The sequence below is a fragment of the Ascidiella aspersa genome, chromosome 5, assembly GCF_963924565.1.
Source record: "Ascidiella aspersa chromosome 5, kaAscAspe10.2, whole genome shotgun sequence".
Classification (NCBI taxonomy): Eukaryota; Metazoa; Chordata; class Ascidiacea; order Phlebobranchia; family Ascidiidae; genus Ascidiella; species Ascidiella aspersa.
This window is the reverse complement of record NC_139451.1, coordinates 24,964,096-24,986,478: the sequence shown is the minus strand read 5'-3', so window position 1 is coordinate 24,986,478 and position 22,383 is coordinate 24,964,096. Positions and strand designations below refer to the sequence as shown.

At 34.5% G+C, this 22,383-nt stretch overlaps 1 protein-coding gene across 1 annotated transcript; it reads left to right on the top strand.

Annotated features, from left to right (window-relative positions):
- The first annotated feature begins 721 nt into the window (after positions 1-721).
- Positions 722-21,669, top strand: LOC146145574 (dolichyl-diphosphooligosaccharide--protein glycosyltransferase subunit STT3B-like). The gene is made up of 19 exons (XM_083390291.1): positions 722-904; positions 1,151-1,259; positions 1,894-2,092; positions 2,565-2,719; positions 3,066-3,165; positions 3,456-3,554; positions 3,898-4,044; positions 6,978-7,181; positions 7,677-7,804; positions 8,175-8,234; positions 8,682-8,802; positions 9,681-9,766; positions 11,637-11,755; positions 12,977-13,148; positions 14,026-14,160; positions 14,970-15,106; positions 16,679-16,819; positions 17,892-17,973; positions 18,586-21,669. Exons 1-19 carry the CDS (start codon positions 750-752, stop codon positions 18,697-18,699), a joined length of 2,463 nt encoding a protein of 820 aa, XP_083246417.1. The 5' UTR covers positions 722-749; the 3' UTR covers positions 18,700-21,669.
- The last annotated feature ends 714 nt before the right edge of the window (positions 21,670-22,383 follow it).

The following is a 22,383-nucleotide window of genomic DNA, read 5'->3' as shown; positions in this document are numbered from 1 at the left end:
TGCTTTGCACAAAAGTAGTATTTTATTGAAGGAGTTGTAAATTATAACTATTTGTTAGGTATAATATCATTAGTAGTAGGTGGATGGATTTTACGTTTAAGCAGTTATACAATTAGATATTCCAAAAATCCCCCAATTTTTGTGGGGGGCCTACTACCATTCGTATGCTTCATGTTAGCCTGTTCGAACCTTTTAACTTAAAATCCCTAATGACATTTCAATAATTGATTTTCAAGTTAGCAAATATGGGACATTTCGCTGCAACCTCTTGTTTGTTGTGTTTGTAATAATAAATTCACTTGCAAAAATTAACCTTCAGTAACATTTTTTGTGGTTTGAGCAAATAGAAAGTTACCTTTTGCACCCTTATGTCCGTATTATCAGGACTGGTCTATAGAATCCTAGTAACACATTTTCGACCGGGCGTTATACTGCAATCGTTAATTGAATGAGGCTGCAAGTTTATGTGGGTCAAGTTTTAGTATTATATCTATTCTTCCAAATTCATTTATTTATTGCAATTCAAATTTTGACAACTTGATTTGGACTGTAAAAAAGTGGCGCAATTCTAGGCAAGCGTTGTGTTAACTACCCTTTAACCAAGCTCATTGTTTTGTCTGTGTTAAATTTGTTATTCAAATTGAATTAAATCCTGTCATTATTACGTAAACTATTCTTAAGCACAACTATAATGCATTTATTGCTTTTATATGCTAGGTTAGTTTTAGGTTGCACAGGGATACGCAACCATGTCTGTCAGCAGTTTGGAAGCCATACGCAACCCAAGCGCACTCACCTCACTTATCACAGTGGTGGTGCTGGCACTCTGTTGCATTATTGGATTTTCAACTCGCCTTTTTGCAGTGATTCGCTTTGAAAGCATCATTCATGAATTCGATCCTTGGTAAATGGTTAATCATTGTTTCAGTATGTATTTCTAATGTATGTTTTTTTTTAAAACCTTCCGTTGCGTTTATGGGATAAAGCATAATTTTTCATATAAAAATACAGTGATCTATTACATGCAGAAAACTGTCACTTATGAAATAAATTCATGCTTTTTGAAAAACATTCAGCATTTTTTTTTATTTAATTCTTTATTGTCATAAAAATCCACTTGTGCTTTTACTTTGTCTTTATCTTTCCACAGGTTTAACTACAGAGCAACCCATCGTCTTTCAACATTTGGATTTTATGATTTTCTCAACTGGTTTGATGAGAGGGCTTGGTACCCACTTGGAAGAATTGTGGGGGGAACCGTGAGTGATTTATAATGGATAGCATTTATTTGTTTGGTGTTATATTTTTGTAATATAGTACAGCCCAATACCATATATTTTTTTTTTAGCTGTAATAGTATTATTTAAAAAAATCCTAAAAAGTATTTAAATTCTAAAAAGTATTAAATTGTTGGTAAACACTAAATTACATATATAATTGTACATGATTTTATTTCTTTTTTAAATACACTGTATTTGCTGAAATCAGCTTTAGTAGATAAATCTTTCTCATTTTTACTGTATGTAATGGCACTGTCTAAAAAACATGACATAAATCTTTTAATATAGTTTGCGAAAATATGATAAATAGTGCAGTGTTGTTATGGATTTCTTAGATTTAATTTAATGTTTTTGCCACTTGTCTCAATATATGCAGTTTCGTAAAACAAAATTAAAAGCATGGCGAATGTCTGTGTTTTAATTTTAGAAAAATGTCCTGCTTTGCAAAACTACTTGCAATGTATTTTATTCTTACTTATTTCGGTCGTATACATCACAGTTTGGATAATTTTAAATTTGAAGAAATGTTTTTGTTGCCTAGATTTACCCTGGTTATACATCACAGAACTTCAGAATAATTTTGAATTTAGAGAAATATTTTTTTGTCGCCTAGATTTACCCTGGTTTGATGGTCACTGCTGGCCTTCTTCACTGGGTCTTAAACAGTCTCCACATTACTGTTCACATCCGTGATGTGTGTGTTTTCCTGGCACCGGTCTTCAGTGGCTTTACTTCAATCGCCACTTTCCTTCTCACCAAGGAACTCTGGAGCACTGGAGCTGCTCTTTTTGCTGCCTGCTTTATAGCGATTGGTAAAGAAAAATACCCAACAAACAATTTCTCTTAATACTATCCAACTTTATCAAATTAAAAAAATGATTTTAAAATTATTTTTTTATATAAATTACTAAATTATGAATTAAAGATAACTTCGCTTTCAAATTATCATAATTTTAATTTTTTTACCAAGGTTATCTGTCATTTGGTTTCTTCAACATTTGTGTTGTTAGCTTGGTGAACTTCTTATACCCAATATATAAACCTTGTAAAATCAGTTTTATATAAATTTTCATTGTGGTTAATTGGTAAAAAAAAATTGACGACATAACTATTTTAAGATTTAGAAAACTTTCAGGGTTATAAAAACCTAACTTTTAGCAATATTAATCGTTTAAACGTTCATTTGTATAAAATTGCTAGGTTGATGTTCTGTCCAAAAAAAAAAATTCAAATTCAAATTAAAAAGAAAAAATTTCAGGTTTTTGATTCATATTGTCTTTACAGTGCCGGGATACATCTCTCGCTCAGTGGCAGGAAGTTATGATAATGAAGGAGTTGCAATCTTTGCTCTGCAATTTACCTATTTCTTGTGGATCAAGGCATTAAAAAATGGATCTGTGTTTTGGGCGGCCTGCACTGCTCTGTCATATTTTTACATGGTACATTTTTCTAATAAGATTTCTACTTTGAGTAACTATCTTGTTCATCTTGGTAATGTTTTGCTCTATTCTTTCTCTTAATTTGTGAAACGGAAGACTTTAGTTAGCTTGAAAAAGTGACATAAATTGTTATTGTTTAATCTATTTCAAGGCAAAAACAAAAGGCAATATTGTTTTGCCATTTAATACCTGAAACTGGGTATTGCAAACTAACATTTTACAAATAGAATGGCACAATCAAAAGCATACTAATACATGGTTGTTGTAATAGCTACCATTTTATAAAAAACATATTTCTTTGAACTTTTCTAAGTTGTTTTTTATTTCGTGTAATTGCTTGTTGCAGGTGTCTGCCTGGGGAGGTTATGTCTTCATCATCAATTTGATTCCCCTTCATGTCTTTGTACTTTTGCTCATGCAAAGGTTTTCCAGGAGAGTCTATGTTGGTAGGTTCATCAGTTAAAAAATGAAGGAAGCTAATCGAATTATTTTTGTAGATGTTTGGTTTATCATTATAATATTTAGTCTATCTCTACATTATGACTAATGTTGTGTATATGTACTTATTTTTGAAAAAAAATTGCTCTCCAAATACATTTACTTAATTTGGTGTTTTTTAGTTAGCTCACATGGGTCACACTGGGTTTTATTCTTCACCAGACAACCCTATTCCAATATTACCTTTAAAATCATTTGATTTGAAAAGCATTTTAACATGTAACGAAATTTGTTTCAGCGTACACAACGTTCTTCATACTTGGCCTAGTGTGCTCAATGCAAATTCCTTTTGTCGGATTTCAGCCAATTAGGACAAGTGAACACATGGCATCAGCAGGTGGGAAAGTTTAAACTCTTTTTTGTTTATTACATTTGTATAGAAAACTAAATAAATATTAAGGTCTTAACTCTTAAGAATTCTACTCTTTAAAAATTTTAACCTAAACTACATTAAATGTTAATTTTGGTGTTTAAAAGTACAAAGTGTGACCAATTCAAAGTAATAACATGTAGAATTATTTTATCTAAGAACTGACTGATAGTCATTTGCTGTAGTTACACAAGAAGGCTATATTTGAGAGAACCTTGGAAAGTTTAAAAATCCGTTAACACTTTGAAAACACTGGACGGCTATTATGTGCCTAAAAGTAGTTTTTACCATGGTTTTAATTTGTCTCCAGGTATATTTGTTCTTCTGCAAGTCTACTGCTTTCTGGACTACATTCGCTCTCGGACATCCAAAGCGCAATTCAAGTCCCTCTTCTTGTTTTCAATCATCTTGTTATGCGGAGTTCTGGTCTTGGGTGTTATTGGGCTAACCTGGGCAGGTAAATTAACAAAAACGGTCCTTTAATTATTTAAATACTAGGCTTTCAAGTTGTTTTTTTATAACCACACTGATGTTAATGGGCGAATCAGATCTACTGGTCGTATATACCTTATATTTTTTATTAAACAACAAAAAGTTGTATTCTTACAAGGCTTGTGGAGAATAAAGCTCTTTTAAGTTGACTTGACTGCTTGGATACTGAAATATTTAATTGCAATGATAGGACTTCACAGAAAATAATACTTAAAATACCATATTACATAAATTGAGATTGAGTTTGGCTTGTTTAAAACAGCTAGCCGTTGTTTTTGCTGGCAAATACTTTGTTCAAATTTATCTGTCCTGTTTGTTGTTTTAAATGCAAACTGTCTGCCATTAAACATGTGTTACGTTGCAATGTTTTAAAGATCTCTATTCCAAGTACATCCCATTTACTTAATAAGGGTAAACATTTTTCAATCTTCACTAATGATAAATGCCAAAAGCAAGCAGTCAACAATTGTAATAAAAAAGTTTTACAATATAGGCCTAAATTTATACTATAATAAAAAAACATTCTTTAAATGCTCTTATGGTGATTTTGTTGAAATAAAACATTGATTTAATTGACAACATCACAATGCACATAGAATTTGTATTGATTTTCTGTTCTCATTTGTCGTCAAAACAAAAACAGTGGAATAAATTGTATCTCGCAAATCCACTGATGTGCAGACAGACATAGCATGTGACACTTATTGTCAGTTAGATAGGATTTAATCACAATTCCATCTAAAGTTTTGAGGACCCTTTATCAGATGTGCACTAGTAGAACATATGCCAAAAGCTTTTTAACACAAGTAAATGTGATTCTTATTAAGATAGCTTCACTCTAGATCTCTTTAAGATCTTGTTTCGAGTTAGTCTGGAACAAATCATATATTATCTAATCTTGTATTTCCTAGGTTGCCAATTTCATTGCAAAATGTACCTTCTATGTTGAAGCAGATTATTTTTTATTTTTATTAAACTTGAAACTCACAATATTTGATAGATACTACTGTAGTTTAATGGTGAAAATAACGGCCCAAATAGACGTTAAAAGCGACATGCTTTATTTTCAAACGTTTAGGATATCACTGATGATGGCATTAGAAATTGCCGAAACGTTTGAAAATAAAGCATGTCGCTTTTAACGTCTATTTGGGCCGTTATTTTCACCATTAAACTTATGAACAGATCCGTATATAGTGTTCCATACTACTGTAGTGTTATATCATTTTTTTTAGGGAATATTTATGTATATTTTTCGAAAGCCTCGTCCATCCTTTAAAATCCAGAAAGTCATTTCCATACAGAATAGTGCCAAAAAATATCTCTTAAAGTCTACGCAGGCAATTTGCTACATTGCCACATCACTTTCAATAGCCCATGGGCACACAACAATTTTAGTGGTTGAGCCAAGGCGTATTTTTCTAAAAGGGCGATACACAATTGCTAAAATCTCTCTGGAAATCGTCCTCACTTTTTTATATATAACTTTACAATATATAATCTGTTTTTATCCAAGTGATATGGAAGGTAAATTCTATTTCTTTTTTAATTGTTTCTCAAATTTTAAATAAATTCTTCAATAATTTTGTCCCTTTGTAACATTTATTAATAAATACTATTTGTACTAGGAATTAATGCCACAAGCTATAGAATTAATACCACTATTTAAATCCTATGCTACCTAAATGGTAAACAAAAATTTGTGTATATTACTTGTTGTGAACTTAATATATTATTCTACACAAATAAACATGCTTTTCTAATCTTAAAGCTACATAAGATCGAAAACAAAGAAAAATTTCTCAATAAATGTCCCACCTTCCAACCATTATCCTACAAAAATAATTTGGATTTATCACACAAAAAATCCTAATACAGTGGTTATGGACAGACTCTGTCAATGTACCACCTAGTAGCTGTTTTACTATCATTGCATAAGGCCTAGTTTTAAACAAATTGAAAAATTTCTTATTCCCACTGCTAGTCAACTCAATGTGACACAAATGGATTACAACTTTTGCCAGATGCAATAATAACACCTGCATAAAAACTGCATAAGCTTCCAAAATACCCTTCCAAGAATCCCCGGCACACCACTAGTGCAGGGGTTTCTTAAATTGTTTAAACAATTTTTAAACCCATAATTTTTTTTTTTTTTAAAACAACTATATATAATAAGGTCCTGCTGTTATAATTAACCCCCCGCATAAATATTCAACTTATATTTTGTCCTCAATATTCTCTCTTTTCTAGTAATGTACAAAACACCCCCTAAACTTTAAGAAGAAGCCCTTCACTAGTGTTACATGTACACCTGGTTGAGAACTACTGTGTTACATGTACCATAGCTTGAGAATTCTCCCATTTAATTTGACAATTTCTTTACAGTTTTTAAATAATGCACAAAAGACCCCCTAAAACTAATCAAGTACCCCAAAGGGTCCATTGACCCTAGTTTAAGAAGAATACCTGCACTAGTGTTACATGTACCACCATGATTTTTTTTTAAACCACATATACCCCTTGTTTTGCAGTTTACATAAATACCCCTTGTTTTTTGCATCTTGTATATATTCTCTTTGTTTTTTGCAGCTACATAATATAGCGCTGTTCACTGATGCAGTAGCCTCCATTGCGGCCGAAATTGTGTTGTTTTCTCGTCTTTATATTGGTTACCTAATCAATTATTTATTCTCTTAAACATATACTTGTACATGTTGTATGGTGACATTGCGATCAGGAAGCGGCTGACTTTGATCACCTAACGGTCTTTCGCTGCTCCCTGGGAACCTGCTTCCCAAACAAACAATAAATCTATTAAGGCCTTTTTGGTTTTGGTTGACATACATATCCTTTTTTTGTTTTTGCAGCTATATGACTACCCTTTGTTTTTTGCAGGTTACATAGCGCCCTGGAGTGGTCGCTTCTACTCCTTGTGGGATACCGGCTATGCCAAAATCCACATTCCCATCATTGCTTCCGTGTCCGAGCATCAACCCACCACTTGGTCTTCCTTCTTTTTTGACCTCCATGTTTTGTCTTGTGCCTTTCCAGCCGGTCTTTGGTTCTGCGTGCAGAAGATGAACGACGAAAGGGTGTTCGGTGGGTAACTTTTCATGAAAGTGTTACATTACAACAGCCTGCTGGCGCAAGTAGAGAAAAATTTGATTAAATATAAAATCATTGAAAAGAAGAAAGGGTGAAATTTCTAAATAAATATAAAAGTAAATGCAGTTAAAATACCAATTTATTTTTTTAATTTTTTACACTTAAGTTAAGCTTTTAAGAATACCTATGAGGCATACAGATTAAACTGTTTTAGGGACTTTCAATGGTGCATGCATAATTATATGCAATCAGATAATATATTACAGTTTTTGTGGATTTTACGCATAACAATTTAAATTTAATTTTCAATCAATACATTTTACTATAAAAGTTTTCAAAGGAGGTTACAATGCAAACAGTTATGACTTAAAGTATGATAAATTTATTCAAAGAAAAGGTGTTTACCAATCCAAATAATGAACAACTGGACAGTTTGACGGATGAACCAGTTGGTCCACTTTCTTACAATGGATTCTTTTTTTGTTTTAGTGGTGCTGTACGCAGTGTTCGCAGCCTACTTTGCTGGCGTCATGGTTCGTCTCATGCTCACACTAACACCTGTCGTGTGTATTTTGGCCGGAATAACCTTCTCCAATACCCTCAGCCACTTTATCAAGGTTGTTAGCAATTTTTTTTCAATTTTTTTGCCTTTTATTGTTGGAGACTAAACATTGTGTCGCCAATTGTCATAGTTTAAACATTTTGCATTTTTGTTTATCATCTCTCTAAGGAGGTATTTTATTACAAACCTATATAGTATGAGATAATTGCACAATTTAAAATATATATTTGTAACAGACATGTTTTTACTTCTCAATCATATGTGCACCAATTTTTTTACCAACCTGTATCATCATGTAGTTAGGCAAAGTCGTGTCAAATTTTCTAATTGACAGTCCATTGCTGTACTAACAATTACTTCGTTTTGTTTGTTTGGCTTTTTATTACACAGCAAACGTCTAAGCATGACGTTTGGTTTGTTTGCAGGATGACGAAGTTGTGCAAAAATCAAAGAAGGAAAACTCAAAAAAGAAGTCTCTAAAAGGCGTAAGTGTTCCAAAATGGTATAACTTTGTTTTTTAGACCTTTTTGTGTGTCATCTAAATTATATTGACCAACGGTAATCAGAAAATTTGTTATTACGTTTTTGGACATACGTTTTTTAGGTATATACTTTTTTATATTTTATAAATTGTTCTAAAAAGGAAAACTCAAAAAATAAATCTCTGAAAGGCGTAAGAGTTCAAAAAATATTATGATTTAATATTTAGGGACTATAAAGCCTTTTTTAAATATGTATTTAAAATTATATTGGACAACGGAAAAAATGTTACCTGTATTTCAGTCGAGCAATAGAACTTTCGTTTTTTTTCTACTTATTTATTTTTATATTTTCAAGTTGATTTGATTTTATCCTACACCCTTTTATATTTACTTTAATATTAAACCTAAAGTGGCTTCATTTGTTGTTAATTGTGTACCTGTAACGTACAGAGTTCCGAAGAATATTCGGCGATTACTGACGATCTCAGCGATGCAGATGAGGAGGAAAATCACCAAAAGCCTCAACACGGAAAAGCACTTTACGATAAAGCTGGAAAAGTTACACAGAAAGGTTCGTCTGTTCAAAGCTATACGTACTCAGGTTATATGATTGTGAGTCTGGATTTAAAAAAAATCACCAATGGTTTACAATTTAATGTTTAATTTAGTGGTGGAATATAGCACTGAATATGTGGTAATGGAAATCACCTTGACCCTTGCAAGATAGGTGCCGACCTTAATTCCTGGTCAGTAACAGCCGAACTAACGCAAAGGCATAGACTTCGATCTTTTTCTTGTACAGCAGCATAGACCAGTGCTTCTTAACTTGTGTGCGATTTCTGATACTCAAGGGTGCCGGGAGATATTTTAGAATCTTTAAGAATCAGATTTTTTGCTTTAACTCTTTTTCCAATTCATTTTATTGTGGCATTCATGCGAATTACATACGGAAAAATCTTGTAAGGGTGCCGCAAGCCATGAAAGGTTGAGGAACACTGGCCTAGACAATGTCTTTGCCGGCGAAATATATATATATAATATGTTTTATAGTGTCTGACCTGAATTGCTAGCTTTGCTAGAGTATTGTGCTGTTTAGTGATGGAAGATATAATTTTCAGTTTAAATCTCTGATCCCAACCCTCAATTGAGCGAAACAGCTAATGGATTCATATGAAATATTTATCAACAAAAACCGAAGTAGGATCGGCGGTTGAAAAGTACATTTTTTCTGTCCAGTCATTTCGGAAAGCTAAAACGTACGTGAAGTAAAGCTGTCCATACAGAAGATCGCCTTTCATAATTTCAATAATTTATCAGCAACTTCATTACAAAGATCTATAAGTATTGTTTTCCACGGTCGGTTAGGATTAACGGATTCGTTGTATGACCAACAACTCTCTTGAAAGCTGAATGTTCTGTGTTTTATGCGATTTTGTGTGTTATTTTCAGGTGGAAAGAAAACTGATGCAGCTTCAGGCGGAACCACTTACAAGAAAAACAAGCAGGAAGCTTTCAGCCTTGGACCTAACGTAAAGGTAAATGGTGCTAAACTGATGTGAATAAACAGGGTTGTCACAAAGTCTTTAATTCTTTAAAAAAAATTTTTAAGTGTTTATTGGAATTAATTTACGCTTTAAAAAGTCTTTTACGAGCCCAACATTTTTTCGCAAGTATTTTATGTCCAGCTTAAGTTATATGTTTAAAAAAATTCACCTAAAAAATTTCTTTTATTGTGTTGACCATGACATTTTTGCTCAATTTTTGTTTTCGACTAATATTAAAAAACGTTGAGCGATCCGATTTTTGGTCTTGAAAAACCTAAAAAATTCTCTGAAAATGATTCTAGTTTTTTTTAACTGTTTGGCAACCCAGATTATTGCAACAGGTAAGCACACGGATTTTTAAAATCGCTGCTTAACCATGTTACCTAGTTGTCTCGAGTTATAAAAAGGAAACAAAGTAAATCAAGTAGGGCCGCAAGCAAGTTCACTTTTTGCGGTTTTATTTCAACGTTTAATTAAGACAGTTGGGAAAGAGATGCGCGGAAACACTGGCAAAACATTCCCAAATCGATAAACTATCGATTCTGTTTTCTGCTACACAATAAGGTTGCCATTGAAATACGTTCGCACACCAATCACTGAATGTTACATGAAAGACACACACAAACATATGCGTTTAATAACATCTGTGATCTAGCCCCTCGGAAGTTGCTTTATGGCCAACGATTACGGCTTCCGTATCAATAGTACACCGAAAAGCCATCGCAGACTCGCCGAATCTGTCGATCGCACACAAATCACTGAATGTTACATGAAAGACACACACAAACATACGTGTTTAATAACATCTGTGATCTAGCCCCTCGGAAGTTGCTTTATGACCAACGATTACGGCTTCCGTGTCAATAGTACACCGAAAAGCCATCGCAGACTCGCCGAATCTGTCGATCGCACACAAATCACTGAATGTTACATGAAAGACACACACAAACATATGTGTTTAATAACATCTGTGATCTAGCCCCTCGGAAGTTGCTTTATGACCAACGATTACGGCTTCCGTATCAATAGTACACCGAAAAGCCATCGCAGACTCGCCGAATCTGTCGATCGCACACAAATCACTGAATGTTACATCTACGACATTTGGTCGCCAGCTGGCGCTATAACATCGCATACCTCTTTTAAACGTCAAAAATTATTCTTTTTGACAACGGTACACAAAAGTTATTGGTCGTTAGCTGCATGAGAGTTTTTCTATTATAATTTTTTTTCTTGGGCTATTTTCGCCATTTTATTAATTATTGAAAAACATAATATTATTTGTAACTGACGTCTTTTTTTATTTGACATATTTTTAATGACATAATTTATTAAAATGTTTACTGAATTGTGCTGGCTTTGTAGTACATCGATTTAAATACGCGAAGCCGTTGCCGTCCGTTATAATAAAAAGTGCTGTGAAAACAAAAATGCTGGAAAATGAGAATCAAGAAACGTGTTGAGTGAAATGGGCCAGAATCTATCCTTTTTGTTTGTTTGTCTGTTTTTTACGTTGTGAATTTTATTCGAATCCTAAACTTGTATTTTTTTTAGTATCGCGGAGTAAAAAATAAATTTAGCACACAATGCAAGAAATATTTAGCAATATAGTCGGAAACAATGAAAGATTTACACACATATTTGTTCAAAAACTGTGGTTTAGGCCTTCTGAAGCTGCTTTTTGACCAACGATTACGGCTTACGTATCATTACTATCATTTGCGTCATTGATCGAAAGATTCGGTTAGTCTGCGATGGCTTTCGGTGTACTATAATCGGAAACAAAAAGCGAAAGTGTCAGATATAAAATACCCTTTTTATTGCTTAAACAAAATGCGCATTACGTCATTCTTTGTTTCAGGGCCTCGTCCTTATGTCCCTCCTACTTATTTTGATGCTGTTCGTTGTGCATTGTACCTGGGTGACCAGCAACGCTTACTCCAGCCCCAGTGTGGTGCTTGCTTCCTACAATAACGACGGGTGAGTTGTTGCACTTGTGTGAGCCAGTCTTTTTGAATCAAGTCATACGCAAATTGATGGTTTTCAGCAACTAGCAGGTCAAGTCCTAGCTTAAATCTGCTCTTTATGCCGTGGGGTTCTTGAAATCACAACTGTAGGATTTTTAAACTGGGGTCCATAGACCCCTTGGGGGTTCCGTTAACTAGCCATGAAGAATAGTACTGTGTATATTTAAGTAATCAAATTTTAAAATAACCTTTAATTAAAAATACGGTTTTGCATTGAGTGTAGACTCTATTAAATTGTGACGTCAATTTATGTCGTCATTTTTGTTAAATTTTTTGCCTACCGTGATCCACGCAAAGCCAAACAAAAATTAGGGGTCCGCGGTAAAAAAAAAAATTTAAGAACCCCTGCCTTAGGGTGTACAGCCCCACGAAATGGGTTTACAGGAATTCCAAATAAAGTACGAGTAAATCCCAATGGTTTTGTAACAAAGATTTTACAGGAACAAAATTTCCAAACACTTCAGAGTTGACAAGTTAAAACACAGCCTAATTTTTGCAGCACATGTTACATTAACATCCACCAAAAAGGGAATCGAAATCCTAATTAGTAGCGCTTGGTTCTCAATTAACAACATTAAACGTGTTCGGAGTAGAAACCTTGTCGAAAACTAATTTACAAGGTCGTAGCAAACATGAGTGATGCGAAATAATTTTATCATTTGTCTGGAATTGCCGATTACTGAAAGGTCGTTAATGTGCCAGAAAAGACGTAGCTTGACATTCCTCTCGTAAAATGCTCCAATGTTGTCTGTGCTTTTACAATGGAAATCGATTTTTACCTAAAGTATGTACAGCGAATTTAAAAACAATGTATTGTCAAAAAACGTTTGTTGAAAAAACTTAAATATCAAAATGTTGCCAAAAGTTTCCAACAACCTTTTTAAAACGTTTTTAAAAGTATGTATTCTTAAAAACGTGTTTTGTCATTCTTTGGGCTATTGTTAAATTACTTGGCTGAAATCTCTCAAGCTATTTTTCAATAAATGGAATGGAAATACTTGTATTAAAATCATACATTTTTTAGTCCCTACAAATATTACTCAATATTTCCAAAAAGCGATAACTGTCTAGTGTCTACCAATCGCTATTCTATTACCATAAACATAAGGTACTCTACTCCCTGTCCGATTTGTTTTCTTTCAAATAAACCCTTTGCATTGTTCGTCAACAATAGGTCACGTGTGATCCTGGACGACTTCCGCGAGGCCTACCACTGGCTACGTCAGAACACGCATGACCGCGCACGAGTGATGTCGTGGTGGGATTACGGCTATCAGATAGCGGGAATGGCAAACCGTACCACGCTGGTGGATAATAACACCTGGAATAACAGCCACATAGCGCTGGTGAGTGAATGTTACGCTTCCACGGCTCCTTTTAATTTTAACTAAGAAATGTGCACATTTGGACTGTTTGGTTGCTTTTTGATGTGATTTCCTGATTTTTATGTTACAAGTGACTTTAAAATTGCAAAACCGACAGAATTTTTCTCCCTTGAAAGTTGTTTTACTCTAATAATAGCGTTTTTTGAGGAAATATAAGCAGTCAGCATGTTTAATATATTAACAGGGCTGCAACAAAGTTTTTGAATTAATTTACATAATAGAAAGTCTCTGAATTTATTTTTATGTCTAGCTTAAATTTTAAAAGCGACGTTAAAAATATGCCATGGCATTTATACTGTTGTTTTGTTTTTCGAATTATATTCAAAAATTGTCAAACGATACATTTTCAGGTCTTGCAACCCTAAATCATAAAAACAATAATATTTTTGGGATATTGGCCGGCAATTAAAATCATGAGCAAGCAACCGTAAATATGGGCGATTGTGGTTGCAAATTTTGCTGGTAGTTTGCTATTGTTAAACATTCGTCATACAGTATATTTTGCATATACTTTATTTTTTTCTTAAATTTACAAAGATAGGCGAATTCGACAGGTTTTGTTGCTTCCATGAAAGCGTGACAAACAGAAAGAGTAGAACTAAGATTTTGGTAATAATCTTTGTTTTTTTTAGGTTACACCTAACGCATAACCTGCCTTGTACATTAAACCTAATGACCTCTTATTGAGGAGTTCTAGAGTTGAGTGTATTTCGAATAAAAAAAAGTCCTGATTTGAATGTTAAACCTAACGATTTGGTTTGTATATAGTTTTGCGCATTACTTTTTGTAGCCAAATACTGCTCGCTAAAAACTAAAAAAAAAAACTTTTTCACGTCAGGTTGGAAAAGCAATGGCGTCGACAGAGGACAAGTCGATTGAGATAATGCGTCAGTTGGACGTGGATTACGTGCTGATTATATTCGGTGGAATGATCGGTTATTCAGGGGACGATATCAACAAGTTTCTCTGGATGGTAAGTGTCTTTACACCCTTACTGTGGTGCTTTTTGATGTGTTGAATTAACTAACGACAGTGGATATGGGCAATACGTGAGCTGCAGTCCTACTAGTTATTGCAATGATTAGACAACCTTTTAGGTTAGCTATTGACTGTCGCATTAATACTGACTAATACCATTTTTGTTGTTATTTACATAGTTTACTTTACATGAGACCCTGTAAGCTAATGGGTCATTTAGGTCGATTTAATAAATTTAGCCATAATGCTGTTGTAAACTGTAATTTATCGCAAAATGTGGATGCTGTAGACATGGGCCGATCTTGCGCCATCAGTAGCACAGTTTTGGTTAAATAACAGTGTGCCAAGCTTTCCTGAATTACATCGTGTGGAAGTACCAATTGCAAAAGCGTTCGTCCTTACCTACGCCCCCCTTCGTTCTTACCTACAAATATTTAAACAGAAGCTCTCAAAATTTTAGGCCACACCAAGGGCGATAGAGTTCTGTTAAAGCTTCTGTGGTAAAATATGTGTGAAGTCATCCACAGAGTCTGAATTAGACAAAAGTGTTAACCTGTTTTCTCAACTTGCTTTGCAGCGTTTTTGGTGTTCAATTAAATAACAGTATAACCAAATTACAAGATACATATCGCATTGTTTTAGTGATATATGCAAAAGCGCAAAAAAGGTTCACAAGAAGTTTTACGTTTTATTGGTGATTAGTGAGCATTTTGCGCAGGTCCAAAAAACACCCTAGCATTTTGAAAGTTCGGAGCATATGCCTGTAGCGTCGCTCCACCTATTTCAAATAAAATATTTCTCCAGGTTCGTATCGCAGAAGGGGAACACCCCGGCGACATCAAAGAGAGCAACTACTTCACACAAAACGGAGATTTCCGGGTCGACAGGGAAGGCTCGCCCACTTTGCTGAACTGCCTCATGTACAAAATGAGCTACTACAGGTCTGGATATGTTGCATTAGTTGAAAGTTGTAATAATCGACGAAAAAATATCAAAATGAATGCGTTTTTTTAAATAAACTAGTGGCCAGCTGAAACTTTATCTAAAACAGGGTGATCCGAAGTTCTGAACCCGGCAGCATTTTGCAGACCTTGAAACGTTTTTCAATGTAGTGTTTCCAAACCCTTTTTTGTGTATATAGTTTGTGTATAGAGGGAAATTGTGAACAACCCGGATCTAAAGGGTGATAATGAGTATTAAAATTTCAAATAATTAACTGATTTTTAGTAAAGTACGGTTTAGCCACTAGCCAACGATTTCATACACGCAAAGTTCGAACACGTAAATGCTTTACAAAATCGCTAATTTTAAAATTACTATTATTAATCAGTTTTTCGGTAGACTAAAAGAAAAAAGGTCATGTACGCGTCTATTTGTACACTTGAGAACACGCTTAATATGTACAAGTTGAACGTAATTCCACCTCACTTGAACTGATTCAATGAAACATGAACACACCTGGATTTTACCTGGGTCTGTTGCTAAAGTTACAACGCGGAACTTTCCAGAGCTAACCGCATTGGCGCTTTGCACTATTGACGTTTTGTCGTTTTACGCTCCACTTGGACTTAACCTATTTTAAACAGTTATTTGCAGAACTTTCTAACTGGGATTTTTCCGAATGGTTATTTTTACTATATTCTCTCAAAGCTTCGCTTAGGCTTGGACACGCCCTATATGGCCAAAAACGAAACACTCTGTAATATTAAGAAATCGACGACACACCTTGCTTTACTCAATGCTAAATATTGTTTTTAACCGTTTTAATGTTTCGATTTTGTACTTTTTGTGCTTTTAACTTGTAAAGAAATGCAATGAAATGTTAACACTTTAAAACACGTTAAAAAGTCAATCTGTGCTTGCTAAAGCGAAAATTGTCATTTCAGTTAAAACTCAAATCGTTACCTGTTTACTTATAATAGCACGAATGTGAAAATAATTTTGCTGGTAGATACAAGCGAAATACGTATGTTATCTGCCTGTGTTGTTCTTATGACTTCAGTCAATGACTTGACTTTACATAGGTGCACTAAGTCACTGTTTTCAAATGACTTGATTTAAGTCTTTTGGGCAAAATGACTTGACTTGCCTTAAGTCTTTTCGGACAGAGGGTTGAAATAAAGATTTTTCATTAAGCTTTTTTTAAATTGGGTTATTTATCTTAATTTTTCTGCATAAAACAATTTGACTACTATACGTTGCGTTTATGATATCTTTTATTTGAGTTTTTGATCATAATCGGACGAGTTTACCAGGTAACGTTTTATCTTTATGAAAATAAATCTACTTGTAGTTGACTTGCTCTAATTATGACCGGCCGGGTTTGACTTGTTATTTATCCGAAAACACTTGACTTACACTTAAGTTATGTTATAAATCACTTGACTGGGTCATTTGACTTGTTTACATTTATTCATTTTCGCGCGCCCGTTAGACGTTTGTGTTAAATGCACTAACCCTTTCTGTGTAGGGCCAAAACGGCCTTTCTATTAAAATTGTAATTTTCTTCTCAGGTTCGGGGAACTCCAGCTGGACTTCCGTTCCCCTCCCGGCTTCGATCGAACGAGAAATGCCGAGATCGGCAACAAAAACATCAAGTTCGAACATTTGGAGGAAGCTTTCACATCCGAGCACTGGCTGGTCAGGATATACAAGTAAGCAGCACTTTAAATTTCAAAGCAACCCGTTTTAGTGTTTTTAGGTATTTTTGGAGAGGTAATTGGGGCCTTTACATTACCGGATGTCTATTTTATTTTACTTTAAAAACTCTGTGTTTTTGGACTAGGTGGGGGGACAAATTTGGTTAATTCGGTATTTATAATGAAATATTTACCTTTTAAAAAAAAGTTTTTTAACTTTTGAGGGTTCATCGGATTATAAGCTTTACGCAGGTAGATTGCAAATAGCTTTAACATACAGTAAAATGTTTCTAGCAAAAATAGAATTTCCAAGGCAAGAGTCAACTTGAAAAAGCATATACAACTTTGACCTTGAAAATATTTTTTCATTTTTTTCTTGAATATGAACTATTTGAAGCGCCCGAGAGAATGCCGTGATGCTGTTTCAGCCTAAATGGCACACCGCAAAATTTGTACGCAAATAGGCTCGGCAGCTAAAACCGTTTACACACAAAACCACATGCTTTGACGTCACTGAATTACCAGCAACCGTGTTACTTCAAAATATAAATCGTTTTTTTTTCTGGCCTAGGTGTGGTTTCCTTTCAATAACTACGAAGTTTTTTTCTTCATCTGTGTTAAAATAAGTATGTTCGGAAGGGCCATTTGTTAAAAAAAACTTTTAAACAAAATAATGAACCGCCGAATTACAAAGTAGTTTCGGCTCATTGAATTATTACGTGGAGCTTAATATGTGGATATAATTTAAATAATGTGTTAATCCATAATATAATGCCTAAAACATACTATTTATCTTTAGATGAAATTTGTTGGAATTTAATGCTAAGTGCTGATGCACACACCTGTATGTTTTTTTACGATTTTTTTTAAAGGTTTAAAGTTAATTAAGAGCTTTACCTTTCCGTTTAAAACTGAAAATAAAAAATAACACTGCAATGTATGCCCTTTAGATTACTATGGGATCATATGCAATAATTAGAAACAAAAAAAAACTGGCTGTCCACATTCATGACAGCAACAATCTGTTATTTTAACAGTAGAAGGTTCACCGTTGTAATAATTTATAACATTGTTCAATTTGATGCAGAGTACTGAAGCCTGCCAACCGAAAGCCTCTGGGCCACTCTCTCAAGTCCAAGAGGTACAAGCCCAAGTACATCTCTCGCAAGGTACGTGATTAATATGGTAGCCAGCGAACCTCCTCTAACCGACATGTGAAAAAAATTGTTTTAGGAAACTACAAGAGACTGTTTTAGATTTTCTCTTTCCACCAATTTTTTTTGGAAAAAGCTTTGACAGTGTTCAGTATCACTTTCAATTTTGTTACCACAATTTTGTTTGGATAAGAAACGAGATTATTGTGCGATGCCCTTGGAAAATTAAAATTAACAACCAGGTCCTTACGAAGCACATTTAAAGAACTTCTGCACTATGGAGCGTTGTCCAAATGGCTCCGTTGTTGACCCTATATTATAATAAAGTGAACAATTAGCGTATGGGCGGTAATAGCTATTCTGTGCAAACTTTTTTATTTGGAAATTCACAGCTCGCAAGATAATGAAGCACACACCCGAAAAGCCAATATAATAATATATTGCTATTATCATTTTTAGATGCTCATATTTTTTTACCTTATGTGTTATTTTACTTTTTCGTGAAAGTATCCTATTTTAAGTTTTAGTTCAAGAACCTGACGCATCTTGCTCTAGTTTTCGTGCAGAAACTTTTTGTTTTATGAAAAATCGTTTTTTCATAATTTTTTTTTGAATTTTTATCCCTAGACCAATAAAAAGAAGCGTGGCCACGTCAAAGCCAAATACGCGGTCAAAAAGGGGCTTAGGACCCGACCCTTGTCCGCTAGCAGACGGCAAAAAGCCGGCAGGAGATCACTGTGAAATTCAACTTGGACACAACCCGGAAACGAACCTTTGTGACGTGTGCGGAAGTCGTGAGTGATTTTTTCCCGCGCCCTGATCCGCTAGATGTCGTCGCCTGTTTCCGATGTATTTTTTTTTTCGGACGCCATTGTTTTTTGATTGTGTGCAATTTTGAACTCTGCTAAAATTTTTAAATTAGTTAGCGAATTTTTTTAGGCCTGCCTTTTAAAATTCAAAGTTTATTAAAAAAAACGTGGGTGGGACCGTTTTTTGATAATTGCTGAAATTTAATCGAAGTTTACGCAAACCTAATTTAAATTCTAGGTAACATTAGTTTTTTTTTACGAGCTGAATTCGGTTTAGGAGATATGGCTTATATATGCAGCATCTATATTAATTACACACCTATAATTTCTGTTGCTTTTAATAAGGATTTCTTACGCCGCCTTAATTTTCTGTGTGTCTGGATTGTTGTATAACGATCAATTTTTGCTGAAATCTCCCTCTTAAGAGCTGTTTGATGAGAGCCTTGTTTCTCGTAAAATTCTTCGAAGTATAATTTTCCCCTTAGAGCACGCACACATGGTGATTAACCTCCTTTTTTCCAAAAGAAACGCGATTTTCCGCGCTACTGAACATTGTGCAACACCTTGGAATGCAGGAGTTAGGTGAAGCAGCCTGCTTTAAATATTAGCATGCCGCTGCGTATTTTGCTCTAAAAGCTGCCTTTGTTTAGCTTGTAATGTTAAAACCTAAAAAAAGGTTTACCAAGAAAAAAATGTTAAAAACTTGTCAATCAAATCTAAAGAGTTGCTAAAAGATTAAATAACTATACAGTATACATGTCTTTTTCCACTATGGAAATATCTTTGTAACCTGTTAAAATTGTTTTGAAATGCTGCCCGTTTACTTATTACTAGTTACACACAAAGTTCAGAACGTATGTTTCTTACACAAATCCTTCAAACTAAATAAAAGTTCAATTGAAAATCTTCAGGCGTTTCAGAAAACGCAAACTCTTATTGTTTTTCCATATTTACAAATTACCAATTACAAGAAATTGTTCATTAACACTTGCGTGGAACATTACGTCATACGATCCATCTAATAGTACGTCACTGGTAACCTTTTCACAATTTAAACGTTATTTTGTGTGCCTAGCACAGGCCGCAAATTTATTTTACTAACAAAAGCATTTACAGTGAAGTGTCAAATTATAGAAACATTCTTTAATCTGTTTATTCCACAAACATCTTAATAGTTGAGGTATTGTGTTAACATTGGTGATTTCATTTGGCATTTGAACTAAGGTTGTGTGAGTGCTGAGCTTTTATTTTCACGCTCAGTTAACCCAAAGTATAATTATTATCATCGGTGCCAAATTTTACGGGCTTTGTGCTCACAAGTTCCATAATTATATTTGTCTTCAAGCGTATTCCCGATAATTATTTACCTTAAAAAAATATTGTTCGATGCTGCTAGTGCTTGAAAATTTGTACAACACGCCTTTGCTCAAAAACAAAAAGGTAAATTCGAAATTGCACCATCTTTAAAGCGATAAGGTGCATTTTTTTGAAGTATAGTAACTTGTTTGTATTTTGTCAGAAACTTTGCGCGTGACTTTTAAGTGAACTTGTGACTTTGATTTATTACTACTTTTTTGTAAATCCTAATCATCCATCGAAACTGCGTTCTATTAATTTAAAAAGCTTAAAATGCAAGATTTAAATACTTGGCCAAGTCACCAGTCCAGATATAAATTGCCATTAGCCCAGAAACGTATCACACGTTTTTCGTGTACTATTTTGCCCCCAAACACCCGGCCCCACCTCAAAAGTCAATATTTTGCGACGAGACCGTTATATCACAGAGCAGCGGGTTTTTAGCGACGCTGTTGTACAGAGTGCGACGTGAAAAAGCCACCTGTGAGTGACGTAAAGCTAGGATTAGAGCGCGAACTTTCTAGACTGTTTTCAAATAGGACTGTGGTCTCGCGTCTGGAACAGATCATGACGTCATTCGTATGTGTTGCCTAAAAACATGCCCATAGCGACATTCGACTACGTTACAATACATGTCAGTAATTAGAATGACTTCGTAGGCGTTTTAAACGAGCTGCTGTTTCATTTCGTTTGGGTTGCTGACTGTAGCGTCACGCACGGCTAGAAGTTACACACATTTGTTTGTTGCAGATATACACCTTTTTAACTTTAGGGAGAAACGCTTCTCGCTCAATTGCCTTGCGAACTAATTTGCTGGTGTTGAGTTTCATTCTACATTTAAATGGTTATTTTTCGCGAAAGAATAGCAAAACTTAAACTCGTTTTCGTCTAGAACCAAACTTTTGTGCATTTTGTAATCGACCATATGTAAGTGCTTATTGCTGCAAACCTAGAAACGTTTTTTTGCGACTTTTTGTTTACACCTAATTATAACTATTGGCCTTCGCCGTTATAAAGCTATGTTTTTCCGGTTTCTAAATTCATTTAACAATATATGAAGAAATGTATGCCGCTCCCAATAACTATATTTTATGCACACGGGTGTGATTTAAATCGCTTTAAGTTTATCTTGCTGTCGTGCTTTGTAAAAAATCTTATACCAGCCACAAAGCACAGAATGTCACAATTAGTTTTCCCTGCAAGCCTCTGTAACTAAGTCGCGACTTTTTTGTTGCTTTTTACTCTATTTCTTTGCATTGTGGGGCTATAATAAAAAATATTGTCTATTGTTTGTTAACCCTTGAATAAACATTTACTGCGACCCCACCAGCAATATTGATACTCTATTTTGCTTGTTTTACCGAATTCTGTTTGTTTTGCCCATTACTCGGATGGTAATTTGAATTTTGTCTTGTTATTGTTGGTTCTGTGACTGAACAATGCTTTTTGTTTGGTTTTTGGTTATGTATCACGTGCGCAGTTTACCAAAAATTTTTCGACGACATTTTCTGTGTAATTGGCGCCGAAATAAAACGGCCCCTCAACAGGAAAATTGATGTGTATTTTTACGACGAACTTTGAATAAAGACAGTTGTTAATTCCTATCGACAAAGTAATTAGTCAAAAGACCAAATTAAGAACAATATCAACGTCCGAATAATAAATGTATAGGAATAAAACCAAAATAAGGATACCTAATAGTCACAATAACGTCTAAATCGCAATTAGTCCTCAAACCCTGAATAGGTCCCAAATGGCCAGAATTCGGCGTATACAACCTTTTACCCCAAACCTCAACCCTAAGTACACCACTAACTCCCTAATTTTTTAACCCTATCCTAATTTTTAAGCCCTACTATTGCCCACCACTAACTCCAAACAGGGGCACACAATCCGGTACCAAAACAAATACTGTCTAACAAGACTATATACAACACCATAATATTATTAGTTATTTCCTAAATGGTGTGCTTTTAGGTGTCGCTCGTTTGCCTTGCATATCAAAATAGTTCCGAATAAATAACGCTTGCTGAATAGTCTTCTGAGGTACACTGGTGTGCCGCTGCACACAGTTTAAAGACACTGGCATGAGTGATAATTCACATCGGGCAATTTAAACTCAACTTGCATCTAATTGCGCTGAATGTGGATTGCGTGGTGCTCTTCATATGAGCGATGATGGAAAAACAGGCCAAATGCAGTGTGGCACTTTACCTGTTTGCAATGAGCTCATAAATTCTCTCATATTGTGTAACCATCT